The 18,961-nt window shown below is 43.6% G+C and overlaps 1 protein-coding gene across 1 annotated transcript; it reads left to right on the forward strand.

Annotated features, from left to right (window-relative positions):
- The first annotated feature begins 2,563 nt into the window (after positions 1-2,563).
- Positions 2,564-17,405, forward strand: SOD2 (superoxide dismutase 2). Its single transcript, XM_017538206.2, has 6 exons — positions 2,564-2,730; positions 3,011-3,213; positions 7,949-8,065; positions 11,165-11,344; positions 13,903-14,067; positions 17,224-17,405. The coding sequence occupies exons 1-5, from the start codon at positions 2,708-2,710 to the stop codon at positions 14,046-14,048; spliced, it is 669 nt and encodes a 222-aa protein (XP_017393695.1). The 5' UTR covers positions 2,564-2,707; the 3' UTR covers positions 14,049-14,067; positions 17,224-17,405.
- The last annotated feature ends 1,556 nt before the right edge of the window (positions 17,406-18,961 follow it).

The following is an 18,961-nucleotide window of genomic DNA, read 5'->3' on the forward strand; positions in this document are numbered from 1 at the left end:
GAGACACAACCCAGGCGACTGTAATGTAACTTCTGAGCCCATTCAGGACCCCTACAGTGGCCACCTAAAAAAAAAGGTGGCCAGTTGCGGTGGCTCAAGCCTATATAGATCCCAGCACTTTGGGAGGCCAAGGTGGGAGGATCACTCGAGCCCAGGAGTTTGAGACCAGCCTGGGGAACTTGGCAAAACTCTGTTTCTACAAAAAATACAAAAAATTAGCCAGGTGTGGTGGTATGCACCTGTAGTTCCAGCTTCTTGGGAGGCTCAGGTAGGAGAGTCACCTGGGCCCAGGAAGTCAAGGCTGCAATGAGCCGCGATCATGCCACTGCACTCCAGCCTGGGCAACAAAAAGAAAAAGCAGAGCCTGTTCACTGGGTGTGGTAAACTTTTCTTTACCTCCCATACCCCACAACCTTGGATGTGCCCACAGTTGGGGTAGTCTTTCATAATGATGTAGCTGATGACAGATGTGATGTTGGAAATTCTGACTGCTGCTGTCAGTCCTACCAGCCCCCAACATTTGGTGCTTGTTCTAAAGGGCATGTCCTAGGAGTCACTTTAAATTCTTAAAGTATCACTCTGTACAAACAAGAAGTGCAAGGAAGTGGCCTGAGCTCAGTCTCCCTATAGGGTTATTTTATTATCACTAGATCAGGTCTTTCCATTACAATGACCTGTCTCTGAATCCTGTTGGTTCATCTTTCAAAATGCCCTTTTCGTCCAGTCCTCATAGCTAGTGCCCTAAAAGTGACCTACAGTACCTCCTGCTGAGATGAATTCACCAGCTTCCTAACTAGCCTGCACTCCCTTCATTCTCACAAGTCAGTGCCAGACCACCTTGCCTGAAAACTCACTTTTAGTGTGTCTCACCTCAGCAGAAATGTTTCTCAGGTTCCAGGTTCCAATTAACGACATCACACCCCTGCTCTTGTCTGTTTTAAGGGTATCTATAGGCTGGGTGTGGCGGCTTTGGCCTGTAATCCCAGTACTTTGGGAGGCCGAGGTGGGCGGATCACTTGAGGTCAGGAGTTCAAGACTGGCCTGGCCAACATGGTGAAACCCCAACTCTACTAAAAATTCAACAAAACAAAACAAAACAAAAACCTGGCATGGTGGTGCATGCCTGTAATCCCAGCTACTTGGAAGGCTGAGGCTGGGGAATCACTTGAACCTAGGAGGCAGAAGTTGCAGTGAGCTGAGATCACAACACTGCACTCCAGCCTGGGTAACAGAGTGAGGCTGTGTCTCAAAAACTAAAATAAAAATAATAATAAAAAAATAAGAGTACGTATAACCTGGTTCCAGCCTGAATTTCCTTCTTCACCCCAACACGTAGCGCTAGTCACATTCTCCTGACGTCTGTAAACAACCCCAGCCCTTCCTGTTGTGCAGCCAAGTTCTGGTGGTTCCTCTTTGCCTGAATGTTTTCCCATTCCACTTACCCGAAGCCTTTGGGAGGGGCTGTACCGGGGTTGCAAGAAGCAACGGAAACCATTCAGCACCTGCTACCTTCCATCATATTCTCTTCAATAAAGGGGCAACTCCCACCAATGGCAGTGTAGATTTCCTAACCTCTACACATGGAGGATTCACACCATTCGGGATTGTTTAATGTTAAGAGAGTACTTGATATTTAACAGCTTACTAGGGTACAAGACAGCGCAGGAATGAATCCTCTGTTGTCCTTTTATGTTTTCCTGAACAGTTGGTTCACAGAGTTCTGTAAACACACAAAACTTGACTGCTAGGGCTTAGTAGTCAGGAAAGTAGGAACTAGTCCTGACTCATTAACCGTGCCCAAACGAAGCCGCTTAACCTCCGTGAGAGGATTTCATTGTCACCTGGAATCAACAATACCAACCTTAGGGGTAACATAAATGTGTGCAAATCCTGCCTGAAGTCTCGGGGACGTCATGGGTGTCCAAGAACTGTTCTTAGGCAGCCGGTGGGGACAGTCTGTGTGCCTCTGTCCTAGAGTAGGTCTCAAGGTCGGCTTACTTGCAAAGCAAGGACAGGGCGCAAGAGGGCTGAATTTTGGTTGTAAGGGCGCTGGTCCTACCCCTCGGCTCACAGGCCGGCTGGGCGGCGCTGACCAGCAGCTAGGCCCCGTCTTCCCTAGGAACGGCCCCGAGGCCCCTGGGAGGGTACGAACGTCTTTTTGAAGTAAGGCCTCTGGACCCCGCGGCCACCACAACTCAGCCAAAGCCCAGGGCTGGCGCCTCAGCCGCGGCATGCAGCACGATCCCCGCAGGCACCCGGAGGGGGCGGAGCCGGAGGCGGGGCCTTTGGGCCGTACCAACAACACGGGGGCAGACGTCGCCTTCCCTCGGCTGCGCACCACCCAAGTATGGCAAACAGGCAGCGAGTTTTCCCAAGCTGAGGCTAGCCACCGCCCTCTTTCTCCAGGGCCCTGGGCGCGGGGTGTGTGGCCAGCGCGGGCCGGCGGACAGGCCCGGGGGCGCCCTGTGTACCCCCCGGGTTTGGCACGGCGGGTGCAGGGCGGAGCCCGCGGGGGGCGGGGCGGCGGTGTCCTTGCTGCGCCGCTAGGGTCGCTGCGCGGCTCTCCGCGCTCTCATAAGGCCGGCGGGCCGCGCAGGAGTGGGACTTGTTTCTGTCGCGACCTCGGCAGCAGCATCAGCATCAGCAGATCCGAGGCGTCAGCGGTAGCCCCAGCACCAGCACCAGCACCAGCACCAGCACCAGCACCATGTTGAGCCGGGCGGTGTGTGGGTGAGACGAAAGGGGATCCGGTCACGGCCCCAAGGCCGAAGGGGCGCGCGGCGGGCAGGGCCTCCGCGGCGATGGCTACAGTGACCGCCGCCGGCCTGGTGGGACCGGGGCACGGGCGGGCGGTTCTCCCGGGAGTGCCGGGTGCGGCAGCGGGAGCGGCAATCCGCAGGGAGGGGACACGAGGACTCGGGGGGCGCTGCGCGCTGCCGTTCTCGGCAGCCCAGTCTACGTAAACGGTCCCGCCGCGCGGACTGACTGGGCTGTGCTTTCGCGTCTTCAGCACCGGCAGGCAGCTGGCTCCGGCTTTGGGGTATCTGGGATCCCGGCAGAAGCACAGCCTCCCCGACCTGCCCTACGACTACGGCGCCCTGGAGCCTCACATCAACGCGCAGATCATGCAGCTGCACCACAGCAAGCACCACGCGGCCTACGTGAACAACCTGAACGACACCGAAGAGAAGTACAAGGAGGCGCTGGCCAAGGGTAGGTTCCAGGCCGAGCGGCGGGAGGCAGTCCCCTGCCGACGCGACCCCAGGGGAGCCGGACCCCACACGGACGGGCCTTTCCGTTGGGGAGAACCCGCTTCGTGTTTGTACCGGTTTGGAGTTTTCCAGGCATGACAGTTGCTCTTAAACACATGGTTTACTTCATTGTAGAAGGAGTGCCTCGATGGGTTTGAACACACTTCTGTTATCTCGGGGAATTTGGGGTCCCGCGAAGGAGCTTGTCTCTCCGGTTACCCACATTGCCAGCATTGATGAATTGTAGGCCTTGAAAAGAAAGCTGTACTATGTCACTAGGGTTTTTTTTTTTTTTTGCAAATTAGCAAATTATAATTGTTCTTGTTGTATAACGTGCTTTGGGGAAATGTTTGGTTTCAGATACAGTAGGTGTGCCAGCCGTTTGCACGAGGGCTGAGAACGCCTGTCCACGGGTGTCCCAGACACCATCGGGTCCGTAGGTGTCTCTGAGTGTCAGGGTCACCTCCTGATGGACGTGGGAGTGACGCCTTGCTGCCAGGTCACACTAATGGTGGGAGACAGGAGGACACTGCTCCGTGCTAGGAACCGTGGCCCTTGTCACCTTCCTGACAGTAAACAGGGTCGGGAGTCCAGCCTGCATCCCCAGCTGCCCTGCGTGTGAAAGAAACTTCACTGAGCCCAGTTGTTTACTTCACGTGGGAGAAGAGGAGGAAGGAGTTAGCGCTATGGTGTGCGTTACCAAAAAGCAGTAACCTAACAGTGGAACAGTCTTGATACTTTTCTTGATTTAACTTACGGGTCAAAGTTCACAAGGAAACTAGTCCTTTGGTGGGAAACTGAAACAGGCTTGTGTTTATTTACTATTTATTTATATTTGTAATGCAATTCAGAGATATGGCATTACCTTTTTCTTTTTTTTCTTTCAAGAGCTTAGTTGATAAAACCAAGGGTATGTGGACTTTTTGAGTCTGTGCCTTTTGGGGTATGGATGGGAATGTTATGTTTTAACGTTTTTTACAAAATAGCATTGTCCTTTTAATCTGTTAGTTAGTGGTTTGCACACGGAAGTTAATCGATAGTCCTGCTTTCAGACTCTCTGTATTGCTTGGTAAGCGACATAGTAAAAAAATACTTTTCCTTAAATGTTTTGAATTTCGGGGTTATGAAATTTGTTGAGTAATTTTTAGACAGTGACATCTTGTTGACTGGGGGCATCTAGTGGAAAAACATGGTATTTCAGCCTGACTGACTGAAGTACATGACTCAACTAAAAGAGGAGGAAGTTACCACATTCTGGAAGATTTACTTGAGACAGATGAACCTTGAATACGGGAAAAGGCCCCGTGATTTAGAAAATAACAAATTCGGGAAAGAGTCATAGGGAGAGACTGGGGAATACCCCAGCTGTGAAAGTACTTCCTGTGAGGCAACATCTGACACCCGGGAACCTTTCTCCTCAGTATTTTCAAAACAATTTCAGTCCTTTACTTATGGAATCAGAGCTTTTCTTATGTAATGCAACCTAAGGGGAAAAAGCTTTGTATTATATTGTACTATACTGTTTATAAGTGATGGAATACCTGCAGAGCTTTCTTTTACTTAAACACTGTATTTTAAAAATTATTTATTTTTTTCTTTTTATTTTCATTTTCTTTTACTTTTTTTTTTTTTATTTCAATCAGCCTCAAATAGCAAAGGTAGATATAAAAATTATTTTAAAAGTTAGATTTTCATGTTTGAAAACTTGGAAAAAAAGATAAGTAAAACAATGTCAATCTCATCACATGTAACTAACTAATATAAATACTTTGAACCAAAAGTATTTGATTTTTATTGTATTTGAGGTAAAAACTAAACTGAAGCCAAAGAAAATGTTGAATTTCAGAAAAGTATTCTTAAAAGCAGATATTAAGCCTTCAATTTTTATTAATTTTAAAATGGTAAGCAAACTCTAAGATGTTAAGATTATTGGTTTTTTTTTTTTTTTTGAGACAGAGTCTCGCTCTGTCACCCAGGCTGGAGTGCAGTGGTGTGATCTTGGCTTACCACAACCTCTACCTCCCAGGTTCAAGTGATTCTCCTGTTTCAGCCTCCCGAGTAGCTGGGATGACAGGCGTGTGCCACCACACCTGGCTAATTTTTGTATTTTTAGTAGAGACAGGATTTTGCTATGTTGACCGGGCTGGTCTCGAACTCCTGGCCTCAGATGATCCTCTCTTCTCGGCCTCCCAAAGTGCTGGGATTACAAGCATGAGGCACTGTGCCCAGCCAGATGTTAAGATTGTTAAATTATCCCTCATTAAGCATACATCTTTCCCACTTGAAAAATTTAGTTGCTATCAATTTATTAAAAAACAATAGAAAACTTACATTTATTTTTCGGGTGACTCTCAAGAAAAAATAATAAGGGAAACACAGATCTATAAGAAAATTATTTGTAAAACTAGCAAAGGAAAAAAAAGTTGATGTCTTTAAAAAAAAGCCTTAGAGATTAGCTGTGTATTCAGATATCACTTGGTCCTCTCCTCCTTTCTGAATTGCTAAACAACTGGAGCTTGTTTCAGAAAGCAGCATTGCCTGCATATGTTCCTTTTTAAAAAAAATTTTATACATTTTATCTAAAAAATAGACAATGTCGCACTATGTTGCCCCGGCTGCTCTTAAATTCCTGGGCTCCCCCATCTACCCACCTTGGGTTTCCAAAGTGCTGGGATTACAGGCATGAGCCACCGTGCCTAGCCAGATGTATGTCCTTTTTTTNTTACAGAATTTTGCTCTGTCCCCTGGGCTGGAGTGCAGTGATGTGATCTTGGCTCACTGCAACCTCCACCTCCTGGGTTCAAGCAATTCTGCCTCAGCCTCCTGGGTAGCTGGGATTACAGGCGCATGCCACCACACTTGGCTACTTTTTGTATTTTTTTCAGTAGACATGGGGTTTTCACCATGCTGGCCAGTCTGGTCTCGAATTCCTGATCTCAAGTGATCTGCCTACCTTGGCCTCCCAAAGTGTTGGAATTACAGGTGTGAGTACTTTTTTTCTTTGTTTGAGATGGAGTGTTGCTCTGTTGCCCAGGGTGGAGTACAGTGGCACAATCTCGGCTCTCTGCAACCTCTGCCTCCTGGGTTCAAGCGATTCTCTTGCCTCAGGCTCCTGAGTAGCTGGGATCACAGGCATGCACCACCATGTCCAGCTAATTTCTGTATTTTTAGTGGAGAAGGGGTTTCATCATGTTGGCCAGGTTTATTTCAAAATCCTGACTTCAAGAGATCCCCCCGCCTTGGCCTCCCAAAGTTCTGGGGTTACAGGAGTGAGCCACCGCCCCCAGCCCAGACAGATGTTCTTAATGTGCACTTTCAGAACAGCAGTGGAGAACTTTTTCCAAATGTAAGCTCCTTCAGAGCAGAGCTGTCAGTGAATCTCTGTGTCCTTTACTTTGCTTCTCTTGGTATCTTGTGGATAATATACACACAATATTTATTAAACAAGGGAATTTCCGTTTCTTTCTAATATTAATCGTTAAGTTAATCTGTAGCTTTTTGAAGGCATTGAAAAGAATATTTTATTTTGCCTACTTGTTTGTTACCCATGCAGTATGTCAGGAGTTACAAGGCCTATTGAGAAAGAGTAAAGGGTCTGGGAGGGGTGGCAGGGAATTGCTAATTTGGGTATGGTGGCTAGAGAAGGCTTCACTGATGGGGTTGATTCCCATTCCTTGGAAGAGGAATGGGAATGCAACATGGCGCTGTCTTGGGGAAGAGTGTTCAGCAGAGGCAGTGTGCTCAGCTGGCCTTGAGGGGAGCATGTGAGTTGGTCATGTGAGTGCTGCTGGTGGGCACGTGCTCAGTAACGGGGTCAGGTGCGGCACCTCCTGGTAGTGAGAATAGCCGAGTGTAAGCACCTGGAGTTCACTCCAGTGAGAAGGGGAGCCTTTGGAGGGGGCAAAGTGTCTCCCAACAACTGAGGGGACAGTGGCACCAATGTGGTGGGAGATAACTGGTCCTTGGCAGCAATGAAGTGACAGTAGAGTTAGGAAGAAGGGATTGGGTTCTGCTTTTTTTTTTTTCTTTTTCCCTGTGTGCTTTCATGTAGATTGGATGTATGTTAAAGGTAGAGCTGGCTTTGCTGATGTGTATGCTGGTGGATTGGATGTAAGATGAGGGGAGAGGAGTCAGAAATGACATCAGGTTCCCAAGGATGTCCTCAAGGACTCAGCTGGCATTTACTGAGATGGGGAGGACAATAGGGGAGTAAGTTTGGGGCTGAACATCAGTTCAATTTGGAGTATGTTGAATTTCTTGTTAATGTGACTTGGAGATATTGCCAATGAATGGTGGTCTATCTTGAAAATGAGAGCTGAAAGTTTTCCATGTAGTCTATGTTGAGCCATACATTTTAGCATTCTGTTACTTTATTTGATTGTCCTTTTTGGTGTTTAATTTCTTGAAATCTTTTCTAAGAGAACCCTGAGCCTAGCAGCCAGGAGTGAATTTTCTAGCTTTTCTACCTTTGCTGGACCCTTCATCAGTTGTTCAGTATGTCTGGGACAAATAATTTTTTCTCAGTTGGGGGCTGGTTGTTTTTTGTAGAATCTGAAATTGCTGAATTTTAGGACCAACAAGGGTGTTATAGATAAGCTGGTCCCATTATCTAATAGCTTACAAGGGAAAAAAACAGTGTATAGAATGGTTGAAAAACTAAGCGTTATAAAAAATGTATTTGCATTTTAACTTTTCAGGAGATGTTACAGCCCAGATAGCTCTTCAGCCTGCGCTGAAGTTCAACGGTGGCGGTCATATCAATCATAGCATTTTCTGGACAAACCTCAGCCCTAACGGTGGTGGAGAACCCAAAGGTTGGTATCTACTGGTGCACCCTTATCTGCATTTTGTGCACAGTAGGAATCGATTGTTGATTTACTTGTTACTTTTTTCTTACCAAATGTATCATAGTGGTATATTTTTCATAGCAAGGAGTACAATAAAGTTGTAGCTTTCAAAAGGGCACAGTAGGAATGGAGAGTGCATTCAGGGAGTTATGTCATAAGATTTTATGTTCACCCACACATAGACTAGCACATCAACTCCACCTTCTGGTTTCATTGGGCTGTACTTCATATTAGAGAAAGAAACTTTGTTTTTAGAAAATATGAACTTTCTTTTTTTTGAGGTGGAGTCTCACTCTGTCACCCAGGCTGGAGTGCAGTGATGCTGTCTTGGCTCACTGCAACCTCCACCTTTCAGGTTCATGTGATTCTCATGCCTCAGCCACCCCAGTAGCTGGGATTACAGGCATGTGCCAGCACTCCCAGCTAATTTTTGTACTTTTAGTAGAAATAGGGTTTCTCCGTGTTGTCCAGGAAGATCTCGAACTCCTGGCCTCAAGTGATTCGCTCACCTTGGCCTCCCAAAGTGCTGAGTATGGGCGTGAGTCATCAAGCCCAGCCTAGAAAAGATGAACTTTCTATTTACCGGTTCTAGGGCCTGGGTTAGATGGTTAACCGTCTGTACCTTTTTTCCTCTATGTGATACAGGGATAGCAATGGTGTTGTTTTGAGAATTAAGTTATAGTGTCATTTGCTATTTTTCACTGTTCCTAACTGGTAAAAAGCCAGTTGTTCCAGAAAATTGGGTTTTCTGGGTGTTTTTTAAAAATCTTCAGGGGGGAGAGTACAGGGCTAGCTGGTCTTGTTCGCTATCACTGTTTCCTTGACTTCCTGTGTAGCTTGTGGAGGCCCAGATGACTTGAATTATCTTCCTCACCCCAGGGAAGGCATGAGACATAAATATAGTTCTTCTCCCTTATTTCTGGGCTCCATATATGCACCCTAAGTTTCTGTGGTTTTATTGTTCATTTTTAATCAGTGTTATGGAAGGCAACCTTACGTACTTGAAATGAGCAATTTCATTTTAAGGTAATGATGAATGAGAGGAATAAGCATGGGAAACTGGGCAACTTATTTTTTCTTTATTTTTATTTTTATTTTATTTATTTTTTTTGAGATGGAGTCTTGCACTGTCACCTGGGATGGAGTGCAGTAGCCTGATCTTGACTCACTGCAACCTCTGCCTTCTGGGTTCAAGCAGTTCAGCCTCAGCCTCCCCAGTAGCTGGGATTACAGGCACCTGCCACCAGGCCCGGCGAATTTTTGTATTTTTTAGTAGAGATGGGGTTTCACTATGTTGGCAAGGTTGGCCTTAAACTCCTAACCTCGTGATCTGCCCACCTCGGCCTCCCAAAATGCTGGGATTAGAGGCGTGAGCCACCGCGCCTGGCCTATTTTTATTTTTATTTATTATTGTTATTTTTTGAGACGGAGTTTTGCTCTTTCACCCAGGCTGGAGTGAAGTGGCTTGATCTTGGCTCATTGCAACCTCCACCCCAGCCCCCCAGGCTCAAGCGATTCTTCTGCCTCAGTCTCCTGAGTAGCTGGGATTATAGGCGCCCACCACCACATCCAGCTTTTTTATTTTTTATTTATTTTTTTATTTTTTTATTTTTTTTGAGACGAAGTTTCGCTCTTGTTACCCAGGCTGGAGTGCAATGGCACGATCTCGGCTCACCGCAACCTCCGCCTCCTGGGTTCAAGCAATTCTCCTGCCTCAGCCTCCTGAGTAGCTGGGATTACAGGCACGCGCCACCATGCCCAGCTAATTTTTTGTATATTTTTAGTAGAGACGGGGTTTCACCATGTTGACCAGGATGGTCTCGATCTCTTGACCTCGTGATCCACCCGCCTTGGCCTCCCAAAGTGCTGGGATTACAGGCTTGAGCCACCGTGCCCGGCTTATTTTTTATTTTTTATTTTTAGTAGAGATGGGGTTTCTCCACGTTGGCCAGGCTGGTCTCGAACTCCTGACCCTCAGGTAATCCACCTGTCTCGGCCTCCCAAAGTGCTAGGATTACAGGTGTGAGCCACCATGCCCGGCCAACTTATTTTTTTTCTGAGTTAAGTCTTCTAGACTATCACTTAATACTTCTGAAGTTTTGTCAGTTACCAGAATATCAGATACATTCATATGCAACCAATGGTTTTGGTACATTGCCTTTTTGTTTTTTATCTGTACCACCTCATTCCATCATTTGTGCTTATGAAGATGGTTGCTTTGAAACCCCTAGAATAAGCGAAGTGAGATTTTTGACCCAGTTGATTTAGTTGATGTGATTAATCTAGAATTATATTCTGTATTGCTACAGAATAAAAGGGTTATAGCTCTTAAAGTGTACCCTTAGTTCAGTCATAGAGAAAACCGTCCATTTTAAAACAATGTAATCAAGACAGGAAGATCTGAGTTGCTTGGAGAAGAACAATAACTTTATTCTCAAATGGAGACATAGAAGAAGTAGGGTAGAAGGCAAAGGAAAATTTTCTATTCAGGGAAAAGAAAAAGACAGAAAGTAGCATTTCTTTCCTAACGAAAACAGCACAGTGAGTGAGGAAATCCTGTTAACACGCTTCATTAAAAAATGCGAACTATGCAGCTGGAGGCTGTTATCCTAAGTGAATTAACACAGGAACAGAAAACCAAATGCCACATGTCTCACAAGTGGAAGCTAAACATGGGGTACTTATGGATATAAAGATGGTAACAACAGACACTGGGGACAGAGCAGGGAGGGAGGGAGGAAGAGGGGAGGGGGTGAAAAACTGTTGTATACTAAGCTCATTACCTGGATGATGGGATCATTTGCACCCCAGACCTCAGCATCACATGATAACCCATGTAACAAACCTGCACGTGTACCCTGTGAATTTAAAATAAAAGTGAAATTTATACAGAAAACCAAAACACGTGAATTTAAATTGTGAAGCATAGATCCAGGTGTCGTGTTCTGATGTTGTCTAGTTTCTTGGGCCCTGTGATAAAAATATTTGAATACATATAATACACTATTTTCTTGTAATTGTTGAAATCTGTTCATTTGTGGGTGTTTTTGGATTTTTTTAAAATAGGGGAGTTGCTGGAAGCCATCAAACGTGACTTTGGTTCCTTTGACAAGTTTAAGGAGAGGCTGACAGCTGCGTCTGTTGGTGTCCAAGGCTCAGGTTGGGGTTGGCTTGGTTTCAATAAGGAACGGGGACACTTACAAATTGCTGCTTGTCCGAATCAGGATCCACTGCAAGGAACAACAGGTTAGATTTAAGAATTGTTATTTCATTTGGGAGGGATGCTCTACTGTAAAGCATTCAACTAGAAGTAAGGAACGCTAGCAGTGTTTTAACTTACGAAAATGTAATAATTTGTGCAAATCTTAACAGATAACACCCAGAGTCTTGTGTGAGTAAAAATGCTTTAGAAGTCCTGATATTTCATAAAATATACATAATTTTATAGGTACATTAACAAAAATGTTTTAGTTTTATTTGTTTATTTCTTTGAGACAGATCTCTCAACCTGTTGCCCAGGCTGGAGTGCAGTGGCATGTTCTCGGGTCACTGTAACCTCTGCCTCCCAGGTTCAAGCGATTCTCTTGCCTCAGCGTCCCAAATAGCTGGGATTACAGGCTCATACCACCACGCCCGGCTAATTTTTGTATTTTTAGTAGAGATGGGGTTTCACCATATTGGCCAGGCAGGTCTCAAATTCCTAACCTCAGGTGATCTGCCTGCCTTGGCCTCCCAAAGTGCTGGGATTACAGGCATGAGCCACCACACCCAGCCAAATGTTTTACTTATTAACCCTGCTTCATTCTACAGAGAATTAATATCAGCTTAGATAATTATATATACTAGAATAAAAAAAAATTAGCTATAGAACAAGGGTGAGGAAAAGAAACATAAGCTGACATTGATTTCAGAGCTTGTACTGTTACCTCCTCTGCTGAGCATTTGAGGTTAAACTGGGACTAGAACTCAGGCTTCCAGACTTCTGCCTTTCTGGGGCTCTTTGGTAGAGTATATAAAAATATTTGGCTTAGAAGAGCCAGGCTGGCCTCACCAAATACTTTTCTACTGTTGAGGCTAATTGGATTTTTAAAATGTCACTGAAGTGTATGGGAAATAGAGTCATGAGTTGTCTGGCAGTGGGCTGGGACTCTGAACTTAAAGTGAAACCTTCATATTAACAACAGTCATTCTCTGCCCCTTCTTTTACCCCTGACATCGGGATACTCTTGCTGTGTGGCTCACTTCCCAGGATAGACTCAGATTTTGGCAGAATCCGAACAGCTCTTTTGGGACAGTGAAATGGCATAACAATTTGTAAAAGCTGCAAAAAATTTGTGAGCACTGATCTGTAGAGTTGGGTTATTTATAGAGCCACCTGATCGGAAAGGCTGGTATTTATAAGTGAATTCCAGCTATACTCCTTCCTCTTCTCTCCCTGTGGAAAGCCCATTAGAAGGCAAATTAGGGAATATCATGGCTTTTTGTTTACAAAAGTCATTCATAAATTTTGCTACTTGAAATTATTAATAAATTATTAGTCACGTCCCTCACAACTGATTCAAGACACACTGGTTAAGAATTGTTTGAGAAGAAAAAAAAAAAAATATATATATATATATATATATTATATAGGTATTGATCGACTTACCACCTATGCAACTTACAACCATTCGACTTTACGACCACAATCGCTAGCCACGACTGCCCTGCGTCTGGCAGCGCAAAAGCCCAGCTGGGCATACGACAGTGCAGACCAGCTTCCGGCAGCACTACCATCTCCGCGTGCACCATTTCAACTGTACATATAGCTTACTCAACTTACGACCAAATCGTGTTACGACCGGTCCGCGGTCCTGACCGTGGTTGTAAGTCGAGCACTAGCGGTATATAAAAGAATTGTTTGAGTGGTTTTTTTTTTGAGATGGAGTCTCTGTTGCCCAGGCTGGAGTGCAGTGGCACAGTTTCGGCTCACTGCAACTTCTGCCTCCCGGGTTCAAGCAGTTCTCCTGCCTCGGCCTCCTGAGTAGCTGGGATTACAGGCACCTGCCACCTCACCCTGTTTTTTTTTTTGTATTTTTAATAGAGATAGGGTTTCACCATGTTGGCCAGGGTGATCTTGAACTCCTGACCTTGTGATCTGCCCACCTTGGCCTCCCAGAGTGCTAGGATTACAGGTGTGAGCCACCATGCCCAGCCCGAGAGTTTTTTAAATGAATGTCTTATAGATAGAACTAAATTCTTCATTTGCCTCATTTAATTTCAGAAAACACTGTCTTTTCTTTAGCCCTGTTGGCTTTCCTTGTTAACGTACTCTATTAGTGTCCCCCAACTGCTCTGTATTCCCAGATTAAAATTAGCCTTGGGAGCAGAGCTGGTCTCTCGTAAATTACCCTGTGAGTGCCCAGACCCTTTGGAGGAAATTCTGGGTGGGCCTCCGTCCACTCCTACAGATGTAACACACGCTTCCTGCTGCTCCTAAGACCACCATGAAGAAGACTGGGAATTGGCTCTAGAATGAATTTGTTTATATTTTTAAGAATAGCTATTAAAATACTGTAATTAATTTTCCCAAGTCTATTTTGTTTTTAGTATTTGTCACATTTTCTTTGTAAATAGTAAATTAAAAATGTTCTATAGGAATATTCATTCTTATCTAGATATCCTATTTATATAAAAAACAAATGAATGAGATGGTTACAACGGGTAATTTTGTGTGTGTAGAATAATAAAAGTTGAAATTGAGAAGATTCACTGTTTTAGACTGAAATTGATGGTTTGTTCTTTTTTCTCCTTCTTTCTAACAGGCCTTATTCCACTGCTGGGGATTGATGTGTGGGAGCATGCTTATTACCTTCAGTATAAAAATGTCAGACCTGATTACCTAAAAGCTATTTGGAATGTAATCAACTGGGAGAATGTAACTGAAAGATACATGGCTTGCAAAAAGTAAACCAGGATCATTATACTGAGTATGTTAAGCTCTTTATGAGTATTTTTGTAGTGGTATAAAATACTGCAGACTATAGTAAGCTGCGCTATTGTAGCATTTCTTGATGTTGCTTATTCACATATTTGATAAACAACTTAATGTTCTGAATAATTTCTTACTAAACATTTTTGTTATTGGGCTAGTGATTGAAAATAGTAAATGCTTTGTGTGATTGAATCACTTGATTGGACATTTTCTTCAGAGAGTAAAATAGCTAGCAGATTATAATTGTCATTATAAAACCATCAAAAATAGTCCATCCCTATACTTCGGGGGCTTGTAGGGATGCCTTTCTAATCTAGTTATAGAAAATCTAGTGTTTTGCTCCAGTTACTTAACAATAAAATAGTAACAGTTTCCCAAGGGAAACACTCAGCTTTCTATAGAAAATTGCACTTTTGGTTGAGTAATCCTCTGCAGTGATACTTCTAGTGGATGTCACCCGGTGGTTTTTGTTTATGGTCAAATGTTCCTGTATAGTTTTTGCAAATAGAGCTGTATACTGTTTAAGTATAGCAGGTGTTACTGAACTGAACAAGTATTTGCTCACCTGCCGCAGTAAAGCCAAACTTCAACACCAGAACTGCAAAAAGGTGGGTTTTGTAGCAGGAGAAGGGAGGATGTTTATTTGCAGGGCACCAAGTAAGGAGAATTGGGCAGGTTATGCTCAAGACCCATCTCCTTGATGACTTACAAGCTAGAGTTTTTAAAGGCAGTGGTACATTTCAGGAAAGCCGAAATTAAAGGCAAAATTGTAAATCAGATGAGATTGGGTGCATTCAGGGTGGTATGGCTGTACACCAAAATTGTAAATCAATACGTGAAGCTTATATATTGGTTTGGCCTGAGAGGTTAAGTGGGATATGCAGGAGGCGGGCCTACTCCCTGATGTGTGATTGGTTAAGAAAGCAAAGCTTTGTCTAAAAACTTGGGGTCTGCAGAAAGGGACATTAACATCTGGCCAGGCCCCTTAGGAAGAAACTTAGAACAAAGAATTGAGGTCAGAGTATAGTCCCTGGTTCCCCCTTATCTGACATCTGTGTGGATCCATTTGGTGGGTGTCTGAGTTTCTGAAAAGCAGCTCAGGGACATATGTTAAGAGATCTCTATGTGACTCTAACTTCCCTGGCTATTGTTTGAAACCGTTATTACCTTCTTGCTTAGCAGGTTGCTTGGTTACTTCTCAGGGCTAGCTCGGTGCCTGCAATTTTCTGTGAAGGAACTCAAGATTTTCCTTTATTTCTGTGCTTGTGGGAATCCCCCTGGCACACCCCAAAGAGATGTCCCTGCTCCATCTCACAGGGATCTTTTTTTGTATTTGGCTTAACATCATCATGCATCTCCCATGTTGTTTCATCATCTTCCTAATTATCTTTAGTGGCTATATAATTTACCAGTTGGGCATTTTCTAATTTAATGTTTTAATTGTCATTACAGATAATGCTGGGTTGAGAACTCTGTGTGCATAGATTTTCTCTCCTATTGGAATATTTTCTTTATAGAGGAAAATTTTTTTTGGAGACAGAGTCTTGCTATCTTGCCTAGACTGGAATGCAGTGGTACAATCTCAGCTTACTGCAACCTCCACTTCCCAGGTTCAAGCGATTTTCCCACCTCAGCCTCCCAAGTAGCTGGGATACAGGTGTGCACTACCACACCCAACTAATTTTTTTATTTTTAGTAGAGACAGGGTTTTACTATGTTGGGCAGGCTCGTCTCGAACGCCTGACCTCAAGTGATTCATCTGCCTTGGCCTCCTAAAGTGCTGGGATTACAGGTGTGAGCCATTCCACCGGGTCTATATAGGCTTTTTTCTTAAACCATTTTAGTAATGTTTTCCCAAGTTTATTTTTAATTTTTTCCCCAAACTTTATTTTTCTATTTTTTTTTTCATGGAAAAATGGGGTAACTTAGCAGTTTCAATATTGAAGACTGAAGTTTTAAAATAATTTGAATTCAAGGCACTTTTAGAATTCAATTAGAGACAAGAGTATTGGAACTGTGTGTGTGTGTGTGTGTGTGTGTGTGTGTGTGTGTGTGTGTTTGTGTGTATGTGCATGCTTGTGGATTGGAAAAACTTTGGAGACTGATTGCTTTTCATTTTATATGTATCACAGTGAAATGGCTTTCATGTGTCATGTGATTACTGCTTGCCTCTCTAAACAAGGTCGTGACTGTTTAAATAGATGGGCAAGTGGAACCGTTTGAAAGATGAGCTTTTAAATATAAGTTATCTGCTAGATCATGGTTGGTATTGAACTAACAAGATTTGCAGATCTACTGACTTATTTAAAGCTTTTTGATTCCTACTAAGCTTTAAGATTAAAAAAAATTCAATGTTGAAATTTCTATGGAGCTCTATTTTTGCTTTGGCTTTCTGGAGAGAGAATGAGGAAGGATTCTTTCCTTCACTAAGTTTGTCTTTCTTCCCTTCTAGATAGATTGACTTTAAGAGACTAAGAGAATTTGCAAACTAAAGATTTTAATCATCTGGTGGAAAAGGAGACTTTAAGATTGTTTAGGGCCGGACGTGGTGTCATGTCTGTAATCCCAGCACTTTGGGAGGCTGAGGTGGGCAGATCACTTGAAGGAGTTCAAGATCAGCCTGGCCAACATGGTGAAACCTTGTCTCTACTAAACACACACACACACACACACACACACACGGATTCTTTAGCCCTGTTTTTCATAATAGAAATAGAAAAAGTAAAATTGCCTTTTCTTCTGAAAAGAACAAGTATTGTTCATCCAAGAAGGGTTTTTGTGACTGAATCAGCAGGGCCTGCCCTAGTCATAGTTATACTTCAGCATGATTAGTGTTGGAGCAAAACAAGGAGGCAAAGCAGGTCCTGCTTTTGAAATTCTGTCTGTTGGTTGAACTATTTTGTAATAATTAAACCTTGATGTTGAGAAATTATAACTTTACTGTATACTTTATTGCAACTTGAAATTCATGGTCTTAAAGTGAGATTTGAATTTCTATAGAGTGCCTTTAAAAAAGTAATACCAAACCCTAAAGTTAAAATTGATGTATATTGAGTCATATCTAAAACCAGGTATAAATATAAATTTTATTTCCTGTTGGGAAGGCTGTTAGGAGGTAAATGTTTGATAAATTACTATTTCTCATTTTCAGTCATACCCTAATGATCCCAGCAAGATAATGTCCTGTCTTCTAAGATGTGCATCAAGCCTGGTACATACTGAAAATCCTATAAGGTCCTGGATAATTTTTGTTTGATTATTCATTGAAGAAACATTTATTTTCAATTGTGTGAATTTTTTGACTGTTAATAAAATAATCTGTCAATCACCAAAGAGGTCTGCATTATGCTTACATGTCAAAAACGTTCAAAATCCTATATGTTCTATCATTTTTATGGAGTTTCCGTGGGAAACGAATAATAAATGATAGGTAGTTGAAATATTACTCTTAAGACCAAGAACTCTATCTCCAGTCGTATCTGTAATAACATCATCTGATAACATAAAATCAGAGTATTAGCGATATAGGACAAAACCAAAGTGTTTTTGCTGTTGTCACACACCACTCAATACTTGTACACCAGGTTGTCTAGTGGACACCAGCTGGATGTCCTATAATTCAATTCTGACACTATCTGCCTGGAATTGGAGTCAGATCCCACAGGTGGAGGGCTCAGACCACAAGTCCGCCCCACTTCAGATACCAACCACAAGTCCCAGGTAGTGACCTGTACTTCTGACCGACTGGCTATAAACTGGGGATCCCATGACCCCTTCCATGGGTTTGATTTATCTGCTAGAGCAGCTCACAGAATACAGGGAAACACTCTACTTCTGTTTACCCATTTTTAATTTCATTACTTTATTAAAACTACATATTGGGTACAATACCGTTTTATTGTAAAGGCTATTTCATTTATTTATTTATTTATAGACGGAGTCTCACTCTGTCACCCAGGCTGGAGTGCAATGGCACGATCTCAGTTCACTGCAATCTCTGCCTCCTGAGTTCAAGCAATTCTCGTGCCTCATCCTCCCGAGTAGCTGGGATTACAAGTGTGCACCACCACGCCCGGCTAATTTTTAAATTTTTATTAGAGACAGGACTTCACTGTATTGGCCAGGCTGGTCTCAAACTCCTGATCTCAAGTGATCCACCCACTTCAGCCTCCCAAAGTGCTGGGATTACAGGTGTGAGCCACTGCCTTTGGTCTGTAAAGGATATTTCAAAGGAGACAGATGAACAGCCAGATGGAAGAGACGCACAGGGCAAGGCATATGGAAAGGGGCATGGAACTTTCATGCCGTCTCTATACCATCAGCTATCCAGAAGCCCATCTGGACCCTGACCCTTTGGGTTTTTATGGAAGCTTCATTATGTTGGCATGATTACCATTGGCCATTGGTGATTAACTCAACCTTCAGCCCTTCTCCCCTTTCTGGAGTTTGGGGGCTGAGGCTGGGAATTCAAACCCTCTAATCTTGCCTTGGTCTTTCTCATGAGAAGTCCCCCATCCTGAAGCTACTAAGGGGTCCCAGCCACCAATCATTTCATTAGCAAACAAAAGACACTTCAAGGGGTTTAGGAGCCAAGAAACCAAGCCAAGGATTAAGACAATAAATTATAAATAACAATATCACAAATAACATTTTATATATTTCTCATAACAGCTGGGTGCCGTGGCTCATACCTATCATCCCAGCTACCAAGAGGCTAAGGCAGGAGGATCACTTAGGCCCAGGAGTTTGAGGCTGCAGTGAGCTATGATTGTGCCACTGCACTCTGGCCTGGGTGACAGCGTGAGACGCTGTCTCTGAAAGTTCTTGTAACATCTTAGAACATTAACCAACCACAGAGTATTGCCTTAACTCTGGAAAATAAAATAATC

Source organism: Cebus imitator, unplaced genomic scaffold, assembly GCF_001604975.1.
Source record: "Cebus imitator isolate Cc_AM_T3 unplaced genomic scaffold, Cebus_imitator-1.0 Scaffold6, whole genome shotgun sequence".
Taxonomy (NCBI): Eukaryota; Metazoa; Chordata; class Mammalia; order Primates; family Cebidae; genus Cebus; species Cebus imitator.